At 38.5% G+C, this 19,369-nt stretch overlaps 1 protein-coding gene across 3 annotated transcripts in view; it reads left to right on the top strand.

The window, feature by feature from the left end:
- Positions 1 to 19,369, top strand: part of ATRX (ATRX chromatin remodeler) — a 311,883-nt gene that overhangs the window by 159,671 nt on the left and 132,843 nt on the right. For 2 of the 3 annotated variants that reach the window (XM_042974750.1, XM_042974748.1), the window contains 2 exons: positions 16,009 to 16,150; positions 17,317 to 17,426. In XM_042974750.1, the coding sequence (XP_042830684.1) occupies positions 16,009 to 16,150; positions 17,317 to 17,426 (252 nt within the window). Of the gene's footprint in view, positions 1 to 14,125; positions 14,153 to 16,008; positions 16,151 to 17,316; positions 17,427 to 19,369 lie in introns of all 3 variants that reach the window. The other variant, XM_042974749.1, reaches the window with a different exon arrangement.

The following is a 19,369-nucleotide window of genomic DNA, read 5'->3' as shown; positions in this document are numbered from 1 at the left end:
TTTTTTTCTTTCCCCTCCTCCATGGGTTTCTGTTAAGTTTCCCAGAATCCACGTAAGAGTGAAACTATATGGTATTTGTCTTTCTCTGTATGGCTTATTTCACACTCTCCAGTTCGATCCACGTTGCTACAAAGGGCCATATTTCATTCTTTCTCATTGCCATGTAGTACTCCATTGTGTATATAAACCACAATTTCTTTATCCATTCATCAGTTGATGGACATTTAGGCTCTTTCTACAATTTGGCTATTGTTGAGAGTGCTGCTATAAACATTGGGGTACAAGTGCCCCTATGCATCAGTACTCCTGTATCCCTTGGGTAAATTCCTAGCAGTGCTATTGCTGGGTCATAGGGTAGGTCTATTTTTAATTTTCTGAGGAACCTCCACACTGCTTTCCAGAGTGGCTGCACCAATTTGCATTCCCACCAACAGTGCAAGAGGGTTCCCGTTTCTCCACATCCTCTCCAGCATCTATAGTCTCCTGATTTGTTCATTTTGGCCACTCTGACTGGCGTGAGGTGATATCTGAGTGTGGTTTTGATTTGTATTTCCCTGATAAGGAGCGACGTTGAGCATCTTTTCATGTGCCTGTTGCCCATCCGGATGTCTTCTTTAGAGAAGTGTCTATTCATGTTTTCTGCCCATTTCTTTACTGGGTTATTTGTTTTTCAGGTGTGCAGTTTGGTGAGCTCTTTATAGAATTTGGATACTAGCCCTTTGTCCGATATGTCATTTGCAAATATCTTTTCCCATTCCGTTGGTTGCCTTTTAGTTTTGTTGGTTGTTTCCTTTGTTGTGCAGAAGCTTTTTATCTTCACGAGATCCCAATAGTTCATTTTTGCTTTTAATTCCCTTGCCTTTGGGGATGTGTCGAGTAAGAGATTGCTGTGGCTGAGGTCAGAGAGGTCTTTTCCTGCTTTCTCCTCTAGGGTTTTGATGGTTTCCTGTCTCACATTCAGGTCCTTTATCCATTTTGAGTTTATTTTTGTGAATGGTGTGAGAAAGTGGTCTAGTTTCAACCTTCTGCATGTTGCTGTCCAGTTCTCCCAGCACCATTTGTTAAAGAGACTGTCTTTTTTCCATTGGATATTCTTTCCTGCTTTGTCAAAGATGAGTTGGCCATACTTTTGTGGGTCTAGTTCTGGGGCTTCTACTCTATTCCATTGGTCTATGTGTCTGTTTTTGTGCCAATACCATGTTGTCTTGTTGATGACAGCTTTGTAGTAGAGGCTAAAGTCTGGGATTGTGATGCCTCCTGCTTGGGTCTTCTTCTTCAAAATTACTTTGGCTATTCGGGGCCTTTTGTGGTTCCATATGAATTTTAGGATTGCTTGTTCTAGTTTCGAGAAGAATGCTGGTGCAATTTTGATCGGGATTGCATTGAATGTGTGGATAGCTTTGGGTAGTATTGACATTTTGACAATATTTATTCTTCCAATCCATGAGCAGGGAATGTCTTTCCATTTCTTTAGATCTTCTTCAATGTCCTTCATAAGCTTTCTATAGTTTTCAGCATACAGATCTTTTACATCTTTGGTTAGATTTATTCCTAGGTATTTTATGCTTCTTGGTGCAATTGTGAATGGGATCAGTTTCTTTATTTGTCTTTCTGTTGCTTCATTGTTAGTGTATAAGAATGCAACTGATTTCTGTACATTGATTTTGTATCCTGCAACTTTGCTGAATTCATGTATCAGTTCTAGCAGACTTTTGGTGGAGTCTATCGGGTTTTCCATGTATAATATCATGTCATCTGCAAAAAGCGAAAGCTTGACTTCATCTTTGCCAATTTGGATGCCTTTGATTTCCTTTTGTTGTCTGATTGCTGATGCTAGCACTTCCAACACTATGTTAAACAACAGTGGTGAGAGTGGGCATCCCTGTCGTGTTCCTGATCTCAGGGAAAAAGCTCTCAGTTTTTCCCCATTGAGGATGATGTTAGCTGTGGGCTTTTCATAAATGGCTTTGATGATGTTTAAGTATGTTCCTTCTATCCCGACTTTCTCAAGGGTTTTTATTAAGAAAGGGTGCTGGATTTTGTCAAAGGCCTTTTCTGTATCGATTGACAGGATCATATGGTTCTTCTCTTTTTTTTTTGTTAATGTGATGTATCACGTTGATTGATTTGCGAATGTTGAACCAGCCCTGCATCCCAGGAATGAATCCCACTTGATCATGGTGAATAATTCTTTTTATATGCCGTTGAATTCGATTTGCTAGTATCTTATTGAGAATTTTTGCATCCATTCATCAGGGATATTGGCCTGTAGTTCTCTTTTTTTACTGGGTCTCTGTCTGGTTTAGGAATCAAAGTAGTACTGGCTTCATAGAATGAGTCTGGAAGTTTTCCTTCCCTTTCTATTTCTTGGAATAGCTTGAGAAGGATAGGTATTATCTCTGCTTTAAACGTCTGGTAGAACTCCCCTGGGAAGCCATCTGGTCCTGGACTCTTATTTGTTGGGAGATTTTTGATAACCGATTCAATTTCTTTGCTGGTTATGGGTCTGTTCAAGCTTTCTATTTCCTCCTGATTGAGTTTTGGAAGAGCGTGGGTGTTTAGGAATTTGTCCATTTTTTCCAGGTTGTCCAATTTGTTGGCATATAATTTTTCATAGTATTCCCTGCTAATTGTTTGTATCTCTGAGGGATTGGTTGTAATCATTCCATTTTCATTCATGATTTTATCTATTTGGGTCATCTCCCTTTTCTTTTTGAGAAGCCTGACTAGAGGTTTGTCAATTTTGTTTATTTTTTCAAAAAACCAACTCTTGGTTTCGTTGATCTGCTCTACAGTTTTTTTAGATTCTATATTGTTTATTTGTGCTCTGATCTTTATTATTTCTCTTCTTCTGCTGGGTTTAGGCTGCCTTTGCTGTTCTGATTCTGTTTCCTTTAGGTGTGCTGTTAGATTTTGTATGTGGGATTTTTCTTGTTTCTTGAGATAGGCCTGGATTGCGATGTATTTTCCTCTCAGGACTGCCTTCGCTGCGTCCCAAAGCGTTTGGATTGTTGTCTTTTCATTTTTGTTTGTTGCCATATAGTTTTTAATTTCTTCTCTAATTGCCTGGTTGACCCACTCATTCTTTAGTAGGGTGTGCTTTAACCTCCATGCTTTTGGAGGTTTTCCAGACTTTTTCCTGTGGTTGATTTCAAGCTTCATAGCATTGTGGTCTGAGTGTATGCATGGTATAATTTCAGTTCTTGTATACTTCTGAAGGGCTGTTTTGTGACCCAGTATATGATCTATCTTGGAGAATGTTCCATGTGCACTTGAGAAGAAAGTATATTCTGTTGCTTTGGGATGCAGAGTTCTAAATATATCTGTCAAGTCCATCTGATCCAATGTATCATTCAGGGCTCTTGTTTCTTTATGGACCGTGTGTCTATATGATCTATCCATTTCTGTAAGTGGAGTGTTAAAGTCCCCTGCAATGACCACATTCTTATCAATAAGGTTGCTTATGTTTATGAGTAATTGTTTTATATATTTGGGGGCTCCGGTATTCGGCGCATAGACATTTATAATTGTTAGCTCTTCCTGATGGATAGACCCTGTAATTATTATATAATGCCCTTCTTCATCTCTTGTTACAGCCTTTAATTTAAAGTCTAGTTTGTCTGATATAAGTATGGCTACTCCAGCTTTCTTTTGACTTCCAGTAGCATGATAAATAGTTCTCCATCCCCTCACTCTCAATCTAAAGGTGTCCTCAGATCTAAAATGAGTCTCTTGTAGACAGCAAATAGATGGGTCTTGTTTTTTTATCCATTCTGATACCCTATGTCTTTTGGTTGGCACATTTAGTCCATTTACATTCAGTGTTATTATAGAAAGATACGGGTTTAGAGTCATTGTGATGTCTGTATGTTTTATGTTTGTAGTGATGTCTCTGGTACTTTGTCTCACAGGATCCCCCTTAGGATCTCTTGTAGGGCTGGTTTAGTGGTGACAAATTCCTTCAGTTTTTGTTTGTTTGGGAAGACCTTTATCTCTCCTTCTATTCTAAATGACAGACTTCATGGATAAAAGATTCTCGGCTGCATATTTTTCCTGTTCAACACATTGAAGATATCGTGCCAATCCTTTCTGGCCTGCCAAGTTTCAAAAGAGAGATCAGTCACGAGTCTTATAGATCTCCCTTTGTATGTTAGGGCACGTTTCTCCCTTGCTGCTTTCAGAATTTTCTCTTTATCCTTGTATTTTGCCAGTTTCACTGTGATATGTCGTGTAGAAGATCGATTCAAGTTACGTCTGAAGGGAGTTCTCTGTGCCTCTTGGATTTCAATGCCTTTTTCCTTCCCCAGTTCAGGGAAGTTCTCAGCTATAATTTCTTCAAGTACCCCTTCAGCACCTTTCCCTCTCTCTTCCTCCTCTGGGATACCAATTGTGCGTATATTATTTCTTTTTAGTGTATCACTTAGTTCTCTAATTTTCCCCTCATACTCCTAGATTTTTTATCTCTCTTTCTCTCAGCTTCCTCTTTTTCCATAACTTTATCTTCTAGTTCACCTATTCTCTCCTCTGCCTCTTCAATCCGAGCTGTCGTCATTTCCATTTTGTTTTGCATTTCATTTAAATCGTTTTTCAGCTCCTCCTGACTGTTCCTTAGTCCCTTGATCTCTGTAACAAGATATTCTCTGTTGTCCTCTATACTGTTTTCAGGCCCAGCGATTAATTTTATGACTATTATTCTAAATTCACTTTCTGTTATATTATTTAAATCCTTTTTGATCAGTTCATTGGCTGTTGTTATTTCCTGGAGATTCTTCTGAGGGGAATTGTTCCGTTTGGTCATTTTGGATAGTCCCTGGAGTGGTGCGGATCTGCAGGGCACTTCCCCTGTGCTGTGGTGTATAACTGGAGTTGGTGGGCGGGGCCGCAGTCAGACCTGATGTCCGCCCCCAGCCCACCGCTGGGGCCACAGTCAGACTGGTGTGTGCCTTCTCTTCCCCTCTCCTAGGGTCGGGATTCACTGTGGGGTGGCGTGGCCCGTCTGGGCTACTTGCACACTGCCAGGCTTGTGGTGCTGGGGATCTGGCGTATTAGCTGGGGTGGGTAGGCAAGGTGCACGGGGGCAGGAGGGGCAGGCTCAGCTCGCTTCTCCTTAGGTGGTCCACTTCAGGAGGGGCCCTGTGGCAGCAGGAGGGAGTCAGACCCGCTGCCAGAGGGGTGGCTCTGCAGAAGCACAGCGTTAGGTGTTTTTGGGGAGCGAGCAAGTTCCCTGGCAGGAACTGGTTCCCTTTGGGATTTTGGTTGGGGGATGGGGGAGGGAGATGGCTCTGGGGAGCGCCTTTGTTCCCTGCCAAACTGAACTCTGTCGTCCCGGGGCTCAGCAAGTCTCCCTCCCGTTGTCCTCCAGCCTTCCCGCTTTCTGAGCAGAGCTGTTAACTTATGACCTCCCAGATGCTAAGTCCCGCTTGCTGTCGGAACACACTCCGTCCGGCCCCTCCGCTTTTACAAGCCAGACTGGGGGGCTCTGCTTGGCCGGCAGGCTGCCCCTCTGCCCCGGCTCCCTCCTGCCCGTCCGTGGAGCGCGCACTGCCTCGCCGCCCTTCCTACCCTCTTCCGTGGGCCTCTCGTCTTCGCTTGGCTCCGGAGACTCCGTTCTGCTAGTCTTCTGGTGGTTTTCTGGGTTAGTTAGGCAGGTGTAGGTGGAATCTAAGTGATCAGCAGGACGTGCAGTGAGCCCAGCGTCCTCCTAAGCCGCCATCTTCCACAATAATCCTATGTTTCTTTTCTAATTAACGTTTTATTAAATTCAATAAGTGTGCTTTTTAAAAATCAAATATTATCAAAAGGCTACATTGAAAAAAAAGTCTTCTGTTACTCAGACTCTACTCAAAGGTAATGGCTCAGTTCTTGTAGACATTCTTTGCTCTTACCTATATGATTCTGTTTAATATGCTTATAATTTTTTTTTTGTTTCTCAGTTTTAGACATTACCATTATTATATGTTAACCGCAGATTTAGTTTTCATATACTGCCTGCCAAACACAGAATTCCCTTCTCCCATTCCCTCAGTATGGTTATGCCACAGTTCTCATGAAATCGTTAGTCAGTGTTTGCATGACTATAACGGTAAATATTTACAGCAGGGCTATGTAGTGTTTATTGCATGTATATCTCATACACACACATATACATGTGTATATACATATTGTGTATAATGATTACATTCCTTTTTACATTTTCTAAATTTCTTTAAAAATTTTTTGTAAAATGTTTATTTATTTTGAGAGACAGAGCATGAGTCAGGTGGGGGCAGAGAGAGAGGGAGAGAGAGAATCCCAAGCAGTCTCTGTGCTGTCCACACAGAGCCAGATCCAGATCCAGGGCTTGAACCCACAAACTGTGAGATCATGACCTGAGCCGAAATCAAGAGTCCATGCTGAACCGACTGAGCCACCCAGGTGCCCCATTCAAAAAAATTTTTTAATGATTATTTTTTAGAGAGCATGCATACACGTGAGCGAGCATGAGAGGGGGAGGGGCAGAGAGAGAGGGAGACACAGAATCTGAAGCAGGCTTCAGGCTCTGAGCTGTCAGCACAGAGCCTGACGTGGGGCTCTAACTTAGACCATGAGATCATGACCTGAGCAAAAGTCGGATACTTAACCGACTGAGCCACCTAGGAACCCCTCTAAATTTTTTTTATTGTTTATTCATTTTTGAGAGAGAGAGAGAGAGAGAGAGAGAGAGAGAGACGGAGTATGAGTGGGGGAGGGGCAGAGAGAGAGAGGGAGACAAAGAATCTGAAGCAGGATTCAGGCTTTGAGCTGTCAGCACAGAGCCTCACAGGGGGCCCTAATTCATGCACCAGCAGATCATGACCTGAGCCAAAGTCAGACGCTTAACCAACAGGGCCACCCAGCATTTTCTGGAGTTAATTTTCTAGAGTTAATGCTGGATGCCCGTAGCATTTTCTATAGTTAATAACGTTTTAGATTATATTTTCTTATTTTCTGCATACCTATGACTAATTCATTTCCTGTGTTTTTAGTAAAACCCTAAAATTCCTCAATAATTTTAAAACACATCAGGTGATTGATTAGTTTATTTCTTTTTTCTTTGAAATGATACTGCTGGAGCCTTGTTTTCTCATTCTAATCTTGTCTGTTTCATCTATTTTCACTGTTCTGGGAATTCCCACACGTATCTCTTGTTTTAGATCTCTTGTTTCCTAGATACTTATTTTCCCATGCACCTTGCTTCCCAGAATTTTTGAAGTGGGTTAGATACCTTACTTTAATAATGGACTAATTTGGTAATCTGGTAGGTTTGACTGTTCTTATATACCTGTATTTTTTTAAGGGGGGATAGATACATGTCCCTCTTTTATTTTTAATGTTTATTTTTGAGAGACTGAGAGAGACAGAGCAGAAGTGGGAGAGGGACACAGAGAGGGAGACACAGAATCCAAAGCAGGCTCCAGGCTCTGAGCTGTGAGCTCAGAGCCAGACTCAGGGCTCAAATCCACGAACTGCGAGATCATGACCTGAGCTGAAGTCAAATGCTTAGCCAATGGATTCACCCAGGAGCCCTCTTACCTGTATTTTTTTAAATGTTTATTCTTGAGAGAGAGAGAGAGAGAGAGAGAGAGAGAGAGAGAGAGAGAGAGATTGAGCGGAAGCCCTCTTGAGTGGGGGAGGGGCAGGTGGAGAGGGGGGCACGGAATCTGAAGCAGGCTCCAGGCTCTGAGCTGTCAGCACAGAGCTGGATGCAGGGCTCAAACCCACAAACCATGAGATCATGACCTGAGCCAAAGTCAGAGGCTTAGCCAGCTGGGCCACCAGGTGCCCTGACTGTTAAGTTGTTTAGAGTTTCAACCAATTTTCCTTTCACTCCACACCTCTTTCAAACTATTGTGTTTAACCGATACCTCCTTGTCTTGTACTTCTGAGGAATAATATGAAATATGTGATTCTTGTTGGTTTTTTTCTCTATAGGTACTTAAGTTTCGGCCTTTTTCCTTAAACTTTAAAAAAAATATTTGTTTCTTTTTGAAGGAGAGAGAGACAGAGTGCAAGTGGGGCGAGGGTCGGAGAGAGAGGGAGACAGAATCCGAAGCAGGCTTCGGGCTCTGAGCTGTCAGAAGGTTTAGCCATTCTGAAGGGTTTTTTTTTTTTTTTTTTTATCTTGATGAGGTCCCAGTAGTTCATTTTTGCTTTTAATTCCCTTGCATCTGGAGACATGTTAAGTAAGAAATTGCTGTGGCCTAGTTCAAAGAGGTTGTTGCCTGTTTTCTCCTGTAGGATTTTGATGCTTTCTTGTCTCACATAGAGGTAATTCACCCATTTTGAACTTCTTTTTGTGTATGGTTTAAGAAAGTGGTCCCGTGTCATTCTTCATATCGCTGTCCAGTTGTCCCAGTACCACTTGCTTTGTCAAAGATTAGTTGTCCATTTATCTGTGGGTCTGTTTCTGGGTTCTCTATTCTGTTCCATTGATCTGTATGTTTTATGCCAGTGAATACTGTCTTGATGATTACAGCTTTGTAATGCCCCTTGAACTTCGGAATTGTAATGCCTCTAGCTTTTGTTTTCCTTTTAAAGAATATTTTGGCTGTTTGGGATCTTTTCTGGTTCCATACAAATTTTGGGATTGTTTGTTCTAGCTCTGTGAAAAATGCTGGTGAGATTTTGAATGTGTAAATTGCTTTGGGTAATATCAACATTTTAACAATATTTGTTCTTCCAATCTATGAATATGGTATGTTTTTCCATTTCTTTGTGTCTTCTTCAGTTTCCTTCATAAGCTTTGTATAATTTTCAGCATACCTCTGTGTTAGGTTTATTCCTAGGTATTTTATGGTTTTTGGTGCAGTTGTAAATGGGATTGATTCCTTGAGATCTCTTTCTGCTGCTTCATTATTGGTGTATAGAAATGCAGCTGATTTCTTTTTTTAATATTTATTTTTTGTGTGAGAGAGAGGGGGGAGGAGAGAGAGCATCCCAAGCAGGCTCCATGCTGTCAGCACAGAGCTGGACGTGGGAGTTGATCTCATGAACTGCCAGATTATGACCTGAGCTGAAATCAGGAACCGGAAGCTTAACCGACTGAGCCACCCAGGCCCTGCAACTGATTTCTGTACATTGATTTTTATATCCAATGACTTTGCTGAATTCATGTATCCATTCTGGCAGTTTTTTGGTGGAGTCTTTCTGGCTTTCCATGTAGGATATCATGTCATCTTGAAGAGTGAAAGTTTAACTTCTTCCTTGCCAATTTGGATGCCTTTTATTTCTTTTTGTTGTCTGATTGCTGAGGCTAGGGCTTTTAGTACTACGTTGAATAATAGTGGTAAGAGTGGACATCCCTGTCGTGTTGTTGATCTAAGGGGAAAATCTCTCCCTTTTTCCCCACTGAGGATGATATTAGCTGTGGGCCTTTAATATATATGGCTTTTATGAACTTGAGGTATATTCCTTAGATCTCTACTTTCTTGAGGGTTTTTATCAAGAAACGATGTATTTTGTCAAATGCTTTTTCTGCATCTATTGAGATGATCACGTGGTTCTTATTCCTTCTTTCATTAATGTGATATATCACGATTGATTTGCAGATATTGTGCCACCCATACAGCCCAAGAATAGATCCCTCTTGATCATGGCAAGTAATTCTTTTGACGTGTTGTTGAATTTGATTTGGTAGTATCTTATTGAGAATTTTTGCATCCAGGTTCATTAATTGTCTTGTAATTCTCTATTTTACTGGGGTCTTTGTCTGGTTTTGGAATCAAGGTAATGCTGGCTTCATAGAATGAGTTTGGAAACTTCCCTTCCATTTCTATTTTTTGGAACAGTTTGAGGAGAATAATTATTAACTCATCTTTAAATGTCTGTGGTATTCCCTTGGGAGGCCATCTGGCCCAAGACTTATTTATTGGGAGGTTTCTGATTACTAATTCAATTTCATTGCTGGTTATGAGCCTGTTCACAATTTCTATTTCTTCCTCTTTGAGTTTTTGAAGTGTGTGAGTTTCTAGGAATTTGTTCATTTCCAGATTGTCCTGTTTGTTGGCATATAATTTTTCATAGTATTCTCTAATAATTGCTTGTATATCTATCTGTTGTGTTGGTTGTGATCTCCCTTCTTTCATTCATGATTTTATCTATGGTCCTCTCTCTTTTCTTTTTGAGAAATCTGGCTAGGGGTTTATCAGTTTTGTCTATTCCTTCAAATAACCAGCTCTTAGTTGGTTTTTTTCCCCAGGTCTTAGTTTTATTGTTGTTTCCTACTGTTTTTTTTTTTTTTAATTCTATTTCGTTTATTTCTGCTCTGTTCTTTATTATTTCCTTTCTGTTGGCTTTGGGCTTTATTTGCTGCTCCTTTTCTTGCTCCTTTAGGTATAAGTTTAGGTTGTGTATTTGAGACCTTTATTGCTTCTTGAGATAGGCATGAATTACAATGTACTTTCCTCTTAGGATTGCCTTTGCCACATGCCAAAAGGTTTGGACTGTTGTGTTTTTCATTTTCATTTGCTTCTATGTATTTTTTAATTTCTCCTTTAATTTCCATTCATTCTTTAGTAGGATGTTCTTTAACCTCCATGTATATGAGAGCTTTCCACATATTTTCTTGTGGTTGATTTCCAGTTTTATGGCTTCTTGATCTGAAAATAGACAGCATATGATCTTGTTCTTTTTGTATCTGTTGAAGGCTGATTTGTGATCCAGTATGTGATCTCTTTTGGAGAATGTTCCATGTGTACTCACGAAGACTGTGTATTCTGCTTTTTAATATCTGTTAAGGCCATCTGGTCCTTCAGAGCCGTTGTTCCTTGTTGATTTTCTGACCATATGATCTGTCCATTGCTGTAAGGTGAGGTATTAAAGTCTCCTACAATAATGATATTATTACCAATGAGTTTCTTTGTTTGTGATTAATTGATTTATATATTTGAGTGCTTCCAACTTGAGGGCATAAATATTTATAATTGTTAGATCTTCTTGATTAGTAGATCCGTATATTATTATATAATGCCCTTCTTCATCTCTGGTTACAGTCTTTCTTTTAAAATCTAGTTTGTCTGATATAAGTATGGATATTCTGGCTTTCATTTCACCTCCATTAGCATAATAGATGGTTCTCTATCCCCTCACTTTCAATCTGCAGGTGTCCTCAGGCCTAAAATTAGTCTCTTTTAAAGTCTCTTGCAGCATATAGATGGATCTTGGGCTTTTAACCATTCTGATACCTAGCGTCTTTTGATTGGGCATTTAGCCCATTTACATTCAGAGTGATTTTTGAAAGATATGTATTTAGTGCCATTGTGTCATGTGTAGATTTCATGTTTCTTGTGATGTTCTTTGGTCCTTTGTAGTCTTTGCTGCTTTGTACTCAGAGAGTCTCCCTTAGAATTACTTGCAGGGCTCGTTTAGTGGTCACGAACTCCTTTAACATTTGTTTGGGTATGTTTATCTCTCCTTTTATTCTGAATGACAGACTTGCTAGATAAAGGATTCTTTGGTGTGTATTTTTCATATTCAGCACATTGAATGTTTCCTGCCACTCTCTTCTGGCCTGCCAAGTTTCAGTGGACAGGTCTGCTACTGCCCTTATGTGTCTACCCTTGTAGGTTAAGGCCTGTATATCCCTAACTGCTTTCAGAATTTTCTTTTTCTTTATATTTTGCAAGTTTCTCTGTGATATGTTGTGGTGTTGACCCATTTTTGTTGATTTTCAAGGGAGTTCTCTGTACCTTTTGGATTTGGATGCCTGTTTCCTTCCCCAGATTAGGGAAGTTCTTAGCTGTAATTTATTCAAATAAACCTTCTGCCCTTTTCTCTCGCTCTTCTTCTGGGACTCATATGGTATGGATATTGTTTCATTTCATGGAATCACTTAGTTCTCTAATTCTCCCCTCGTGATCTAGTAATTTCCTTTCCCTTTTTTTTTTCATCTTTATTATTTTCCATAATTGTGTCTTCTATTTCACCTGTTCTCTCCTCTGCTTCTTCAGTCCTCGCTGTCACTGTGTCTAGTTTAGTTTGCATCTCAACTATAGCATATTTTAATTCATTCTATTTTTAGGTCTTTGATCTCTGCAGCAAGGGTTTCTCTGGTATCTCCTATGCTTTATTCAAGCCCAGCTATTAGTCTTATGACTTTGGTTTAAATTCTTATTCACATATATTATTTGTATCTGTTTTGAGCAAGTTTCTAGCTGCGATTTCTTCTTCACCTTTTTTTCAGAGAAAATTCCTCCATTGTCATTTTGACTAAGTTTCTGTCTTTTGCGTGTTTTAAAAGCTTTTTATTTCCTGCATCCGAGAGTACTGCTATTTTATTTATTTTAATTTTTTAAATGTTTTTATGTGTATTTGAGTATAGTTGACACAGTCTTACATTAGTTTCAGGTGTACAATATAATGATTCAACAAGTTTATGTTATGCTATGCTCAGTATCACTAATCCTCTGGGAAATGCAAATCACAACCACGATGTCACCTTATCCATGTAAGAATGGCCAGAATCAAGAAGAGAAGAAACGACAAATGTTGGCAAGGATGTGGAGAAAATGAACCCTCTTGCCCTATTGGTGGGAATGTAAATTAGTATAGCTATTTGGGAAAACAGCATGGAAGTTCATCAAAAAATTGAAAATAGAACTACCCTTTGATACAGGAATCACACTACTGGGTATTTACCCCCCAAATACAAAAGCACTAATATGGAGGGATACATGCACCCCTCTGTTTATTGCAGCACTATTTATAGTAGCGAAACTATGGAAGTAGCCCATGTCCATCGATAGATGAATGGATAGAGAAAAGTGGTGTGTATATTCCACACAGTGGAATATTATTCAGCCATAAAAAGAATGAAATCTTGCCATCTGCAACAACATGGCTAGAGCTAGAGAATATAATGCTCAGCGAAATCAGTCAGCTAGAGAAAGACAAATACTGTATGATCTTACTCATATGAAGAACTTAAGGAACAAAACAAATAAGCAAAGGAAAAAAAGAGAGAGAGACAAACTTAGAAACAGACTCTTAAGTATAGAGAACAAACTGATGGTTACCAGAGGGGAGATGCGTGGGGTTATTGGGACAGGGATTAAAGGTTACACTATAAAGACAATGAAAAAAATAAACAGACAAAAAATTATCTCCTCCTACATTCAAGATGAAGATTGAATAATCCCCAATCCCTAAGATAGCACTTAATAATAAAAATATTATCCAAACCACTAATGAACATATGGTTCCAAAGTCTTTAATTAGAGCCTTGTACATGAGTTTTCTAGTGATATATTAAAATATTATTACAAACTTAGCAACTTAAAACAAGACAAAATTATTATCTTACAGTCCTGTAAGTTAGGAGCTTGATAGTGGCCTGAATGTGGCTCTACTGGGTTGCCTGCTCAGTGTCTCACCAAGTAGAAATTGAGGTGTTAGCCAGAATGGAGATTTTTATATAAGACTGTGTGTCATTTTTAAGGTCACTTTTTGTCAGAATTAAGTCTTTTGTAGCTTGTAGCATTGAGATCCTTAGCTCCTAGACACTTCTCTTCACAGCATGGCTTTGAGACCAGTAAGAGACTATTTCTTATCACTTGTCTTTTAAATGGCTCATCTTGATTGGGTCTGGCCCACCTAGGAGAATCCTCTTTTTGGTTTAATCAAACCCAGCTGATTATTAACTCAATTATGGGAATGATATCCCATTCATATTTACAGATGTCAACCACACTCAAATGGATGGGAGTATATAGGGTGTTTACACCAGAGGATGGGGATATTAGGGACCATTTTAGGATGCTGCCTGCCACACCATGCAAACAGGACAAGACACTCAGGAATTTTCCATTTTGACTAATGGATTTGCCCCAGTGATACAAAGCTGGCACACATCCAAGCTAGGACACAGTGAAAAATTTAGTGAATTCTTAGTCTATGTCAGATACTTTGCATACATTGTCTTATTTAATGTCTACAACAACTCCTGAAGGCTGTTTATAATCTTTCCTACTTTGCAGATGGAAAAACTGAAGCTGAGAGGATTTAAGTAACTTGTTAAAATGGAGTTTGGATCTAAATGGTCTGTGGTATTTATTCTCCACTAGGATGTTATCTAGTATAGTATTAATCCTGATTTGTATATCATTTACAGTTTTACACAAGTACAGTATCTATTCAGGTAATTTATCACAGTTTTGTGACTTATTTTTTATTTTTTCATGCAAGAATAATACTGAGGTTATGGTTTAAAAAGAGTGTCCTTCTGGGGCGCCTGGGTGGCTCAGTCGGTTAGGCGGCTGACTTCGGCTCAGGTCACGATCTCACGGTCCGTGAGTTTGAGCCCCGCGTCGGGCTCTGTGCTGACAGCTCAGAGCCTGGAGCCTGTTTCGGATTGTGTCTCCCTCTCTCTGACCCTCCCCTGTTCATGCTCTGCCTCTCCCTGTCTCAAAAATAAATAAAATGTTAAAAAAAAAATTAAAAAAAATAAAATAAAGAGTGTCCTTCTAAAGAGACATTTAAAAACATTTACAGATGAAATTCCATGCTTTCTCAGGTTTGCTTCAAAATCATTTGTGGGATCTGAGGAGTTAGAGAATGGGTAGGAGGAGGCTGCCAATGGAAAAAAAAAAACTGACCAGAAGTTGTTAATTTTTGAAGATGGATAATGGGTAACAGGGTTGATTATACTATTCTTTCTACTTTTGTTTACCTTTGAAAATTTCCATAGTGAATATTAAGTAATCCATAGTTACAGTTTTAAATAAGAAAGAAAATACTGGCTAAGTTTTATTCCTTATATGACATTCCTTACACATCATAATGTCTGCAATTATTTTTAATGTTTATTTATTTATTTTGACAGAGCACACATGTGCACAAGTGGGGGAGGGGCATTGAGAGAGCGTGAGAGAATCCCAAGCAGGCTCTGTACTGTCAGAATGGAGCCCAACATGGGGTTCATTCTCATGAATTGTGAGATCATGACCTAAACCAAAGTCAAGAGTTGGATGCTTAACTGACTGAACCACCCAGGATCCCCATAATGTGTGTAATTTCAAAATAATGAATTTTATTGGTTTTCATGGAACAAAACTGTTTATAGAAGCATTTCCTTTATTAAAATAGTATTGTGTAGTGGTTAAGAGCAAGGACTCTAGTGTCTGATCCTCTGGGTGTAAATCTTAGTGTTGTGATATTTGATAATTGTATGACCTTGTATAAGTCATTTAATTTCTGGGTCTCTCACTTTTTTTTTTAATTTGTAAAATGGGAATATTTATACCTATATTATACAGTTCTTGGTTGTAGTATGTAATGGATACATATTGGGATAAGACAGCAAAAAATGTATACACATACATGTATTCATGTGTATTTATGTCTAAGTTTTCTTTTAAATAAGAAACTTAGATAATTGTTTTCCTCTTGCAGTTAGAGGATATTATATGTTGTTGTCATGTTTTTGAGCCTGTGGTTCTCAAACCAGTGTTTCTAAAAGTTTTTTCCTTTCACAATGCATACTTCCACTGTTTTTCAGTGGAAGTCGTTTAGCATCTTGGGTGGGTCAGTTTTTGTTTGGGACTGGCTTTTACAGTGTAGAACATCTGTACTTACCTTCCTCTCTGCCTACATTACATACCAGTCCTTGTGACAACCTATGTGCCCTTGCACATTTTCAGATGTTTTCTAGAAAATAGAACCATGCTTGTTTGCGAGCCATGTGTCTATTCAAATCTTTAGGATGGTACCATATATAGAGTGTTTTAGAATACTACTTTTCTCAATGGCTTTATTTATCACGTGTGTTGATACATGTTAGGTGTGAACTGATGATTTAAATTAACCATATTACCACAGTGATACAGGTTTTTGATTTTGGAAAACCTGTATTAACCTGTGATATGTCCTGATCTTTTTGAACAAAGTATTGGATATGTGGTGTGTAAGTAGATGTGTCTATATTTTGGAAAAGTTTCCTTAGTATTGCTTGAAAGATTTCTCTGAGTTGGCTAACTATAATTCCCTTTCTTGTAGGTGATAGAAATTGAAGATGCTTCACCCACCAAGTGTCCAATAACAACCAAGTTGGTTTTAGATGAAGATGAAGAAACCAAAGAACCTTTAGTGCAGGTTCATAGAAATATGGTTATCAAATTGAAACCCCATCAAGTAGATGGTAAGAAACAGTTATATGATTAAAGCATTTTTATTTTTTTATTTTTTATTTTTTTAAATTTTTTGAATATTTATTTTTGAGAGAGAGAGAGCAAGGAAGGGAGGGGCAGAGAGAGAGTGGGAGACACAGAATCCAAAGCAGGCTTCAGGCTCTGAGCTGTCATCACATGTGCAACGCAGGGCTGGAACTCATGAGCCGTGAGATCATGACCTCAGCTGAAGTCAGATGCCTAACCAACTGAGCTACCCAGGTGCCCCTAATTAAAGCATTTTTAATTAAGTTTTACCAATATTTGGTGTCTCCTGTGTGCCTTACATTCTGCTAAGCACTAGCAGTACATTGGTGTGGAAAACAAACATGAACCCTGCCCACTATGGAGCTCATAAATATATGAGGAGAAACAATTGGATGATTGTAAAGGAAATGAGTGTTATAGAAGGGGAAATAAGTGCCACTTACAAATGGTATATATAGCAAATGGATTCATATAGTCTCCAGTGGTTGGCTAAGGGCAGCTGCAGGGTAGGGAGAGGTACCACCATTAGCTAAAAGCTTTCTTCAGAAAATGCTATTTGAACATTTTCAGGTATATTTGTTAATAATATTCTGACATTGGTATTTTTAAAGATACCAAATTATCCCTTTTCTCCACTTCATTAGAATGGAATCAGTAAGTCAGTTTTCAGTGTGTATATGAATGAATTCATAAGGGAAGTTCTATAGTTCCTACTTCTTGGATAGTGAACCCCCCTTTTTGTTTAGTCTTTACTATTGAATAAGGGGAGAGATGATAAATTATCTCCTGGGTTGTTTTCCTGATAAACTCAACAAGCATGAAAGAATATTTGATAGGAATCTGTAAATTGGATAAAATTTTGCATAACATTTCTATTTTAGATTATTCATATGTTTCTTTGAATTGTCCCAGGGAATGAAGATTTGCTGTGATAGATTAGTGAATGAAGGGAAGTGGCTGTATGCTTGTGTTTGCTGTCCTTTTTTCTAATTAAACTTATTGGGTTTGGGAGCATCTCATTTATACTTAGAAGATTATTTCTTTTTAAAATTCTGTTTATTAGAAGTTTGGTTATGTTTTTGATGTGTTTATGAAGGAAGATTTTTAACTTGGATCTTTAAATTAAACTTAATGAAGCTGTTGTTTTTAGGTGTTCAGTTTATGTGGGACTGCTGCTGTGAATCTGTAAAAAAAACAAAGAAATCTCCAGGTTCAGGATGCATTCTAGCCCACTGCATGGGCCTTGGTAAGACTTTACAGGTAAGAACAGAAAGGTATTCTGCTTTTGTACATTTCATGTTTTCAAGAATATATATCGGATTCTATTCTGTGTCCCAGGCGGAGTTGTAGTGGCTGGAGATAGAGCGGTGAATAAGAAGATCCCTCCTCAGGAAGCTTCTATTCTGGTGTGGTTGAGAGATTTTAATCAAATAAGAAATACATATTTTCAGATAGGAAGAGTTCAGAGGGAATAGAGAGGGAGTGTAGCTTTTAGGAGGTGAGACAGAGCAGAAATCCTAATGAAGTGAAGGAATAGAGTTACAAGTCATAGCCAGTAAAAAACTGCAAAGATTTTGAAGTGTAATGAATTTCCTTTACAATTTTTTAACAGTCTGTGATCCTATAGTAAGGAGAATGTAAAATACTTTTCACTGTTAAAATACTGCATTTCTGATTGGTAGGAGTTGTAATACAGATAACATTAGTGAATATATATGTAATATTAAGCCATGAGATAACTATTACAGACTCAATGAGTCAGGACACTTTGGTTTTTATTTTTATTTATTTATTTTTTTTTACCATTTTAACCATTTTTTTGGCTTTTTAAGATTTTAATTCCCGTTAGTTAACACAGAGTGTTATATTAGTTTCAGGTGTACAGTACAGTGATTCAGTAACTCCATACGTCACCTAGTACTAATCATGAAAAGTGCACTCCTTAATCCCTATCATCTTTTAATCCATCCCCCTCCGCCTTCATCCCCAATGTAACCATCAGTTTGCTCTCTGTAATTAAGGGTCTGTTTCTTGATTTGTCTGTTTTTTCCCTTTGTTCGTTTCTTTCTTAAATTCCATGTGAGTGAAATCCTGTGGTATTTGTCTTACTCCAACTGACTTATTACACTTAGCATTATGCTCTCCAGCTCCATCCATGTTGTGGTAAATGGGAAGATGTCATTCTTTTTTATGGCTAATATCTCCTCTGTGTGTGTGTGTGTGTGTGTGTGTGTGTGTGTGAGTGATCTCACATCTTGTTTATCCATTCATCTACCAAATGACACTTGGACTGCTTCCATAATTTGGCTGTTGTAAATAATGCTTATGTGAGCATATGGATACATGTCTGTATGCCTTTGAATTAGTGTTTTTCTATTCTTTGGGTAAATACCTAGTAGTGTAATTGGTATTGTTAACTTTTTGAGGAACTTCCATACTGTTTTCCACTGTGGCTGCACCAGTTTGTTTTCCCACCAACAGTGCAGCAGGACTCTTGTCCCCACATCCTTACCAACACTAGTTTTTCTTGTGTTTTTTATTTTAGCCATTCTTTTTTTTTAATTTAAAAATTTAAATGAATATTTTAATATAATATTTTAAATATTTAATTTTTTATTAAAATATTTAAATATTTTAATATAATTCAAAATCAATTTTTTAAATAAAAATTTTTTTAATGTTTATTTTTGAGAGAGAGAGAGAGTGTGATCAGGGAGGGGCCGAGAGAGAGGGAGACACAGAATCCGAAGCAGGCTTTAGGCTCTGAGCTGTCAGCACAGAGCCCAACGCAGGGCTCGAGCCCACAAACTGTGAGATCATGACCTGAGCTGAAGTTGGATGCTCAACCAACTGAGCCACCCAGGCACCTCTGATTTTAGCTATTCTGACAGAGGAAAGATAATATCTCACTGTAGTTTTGATTTGCATTTCCCTAATGATGAGTGATGTTGACCTTCTTTTCTTGTGTCTATTGGCTGTCTGTATGTCTTCTTTGGAAAATGTCTATTCATATCTTCTGAATATTTTTTAACTGGATTATTTGTTTTTTGGGTGTTGAACTTTATAAGTTCTTTATATATTTTGGGTACTAACCCTTTATCCAATATGTCATTTGAAAATATCTTCTCCCATTCTAAAAGTTGCCTTTTAGTTTTATTGATAGTTTCCTTTGCTGTGCGGTTTTGCATTTTGATGAAGCCCAG

Source organism: Panthera tigris, chromosome X, assembly GCF_018350195.1.
Source record: "Panthera tigris isolate Pti1 chromosome X, P.tigris_Pti1_mat1.1, whole genome shotgun sequence".
NCBI lineage: Eukaryota > Metazoa > Chordata > Mammalia > Carnivora > Felidae > Panthera > Panthera tigris.
The sequence above is the reverse complement of the archived record's forward strand: the minus strand, read 5'-3'. Positions and strand labels throughout refer to the sequence as shown.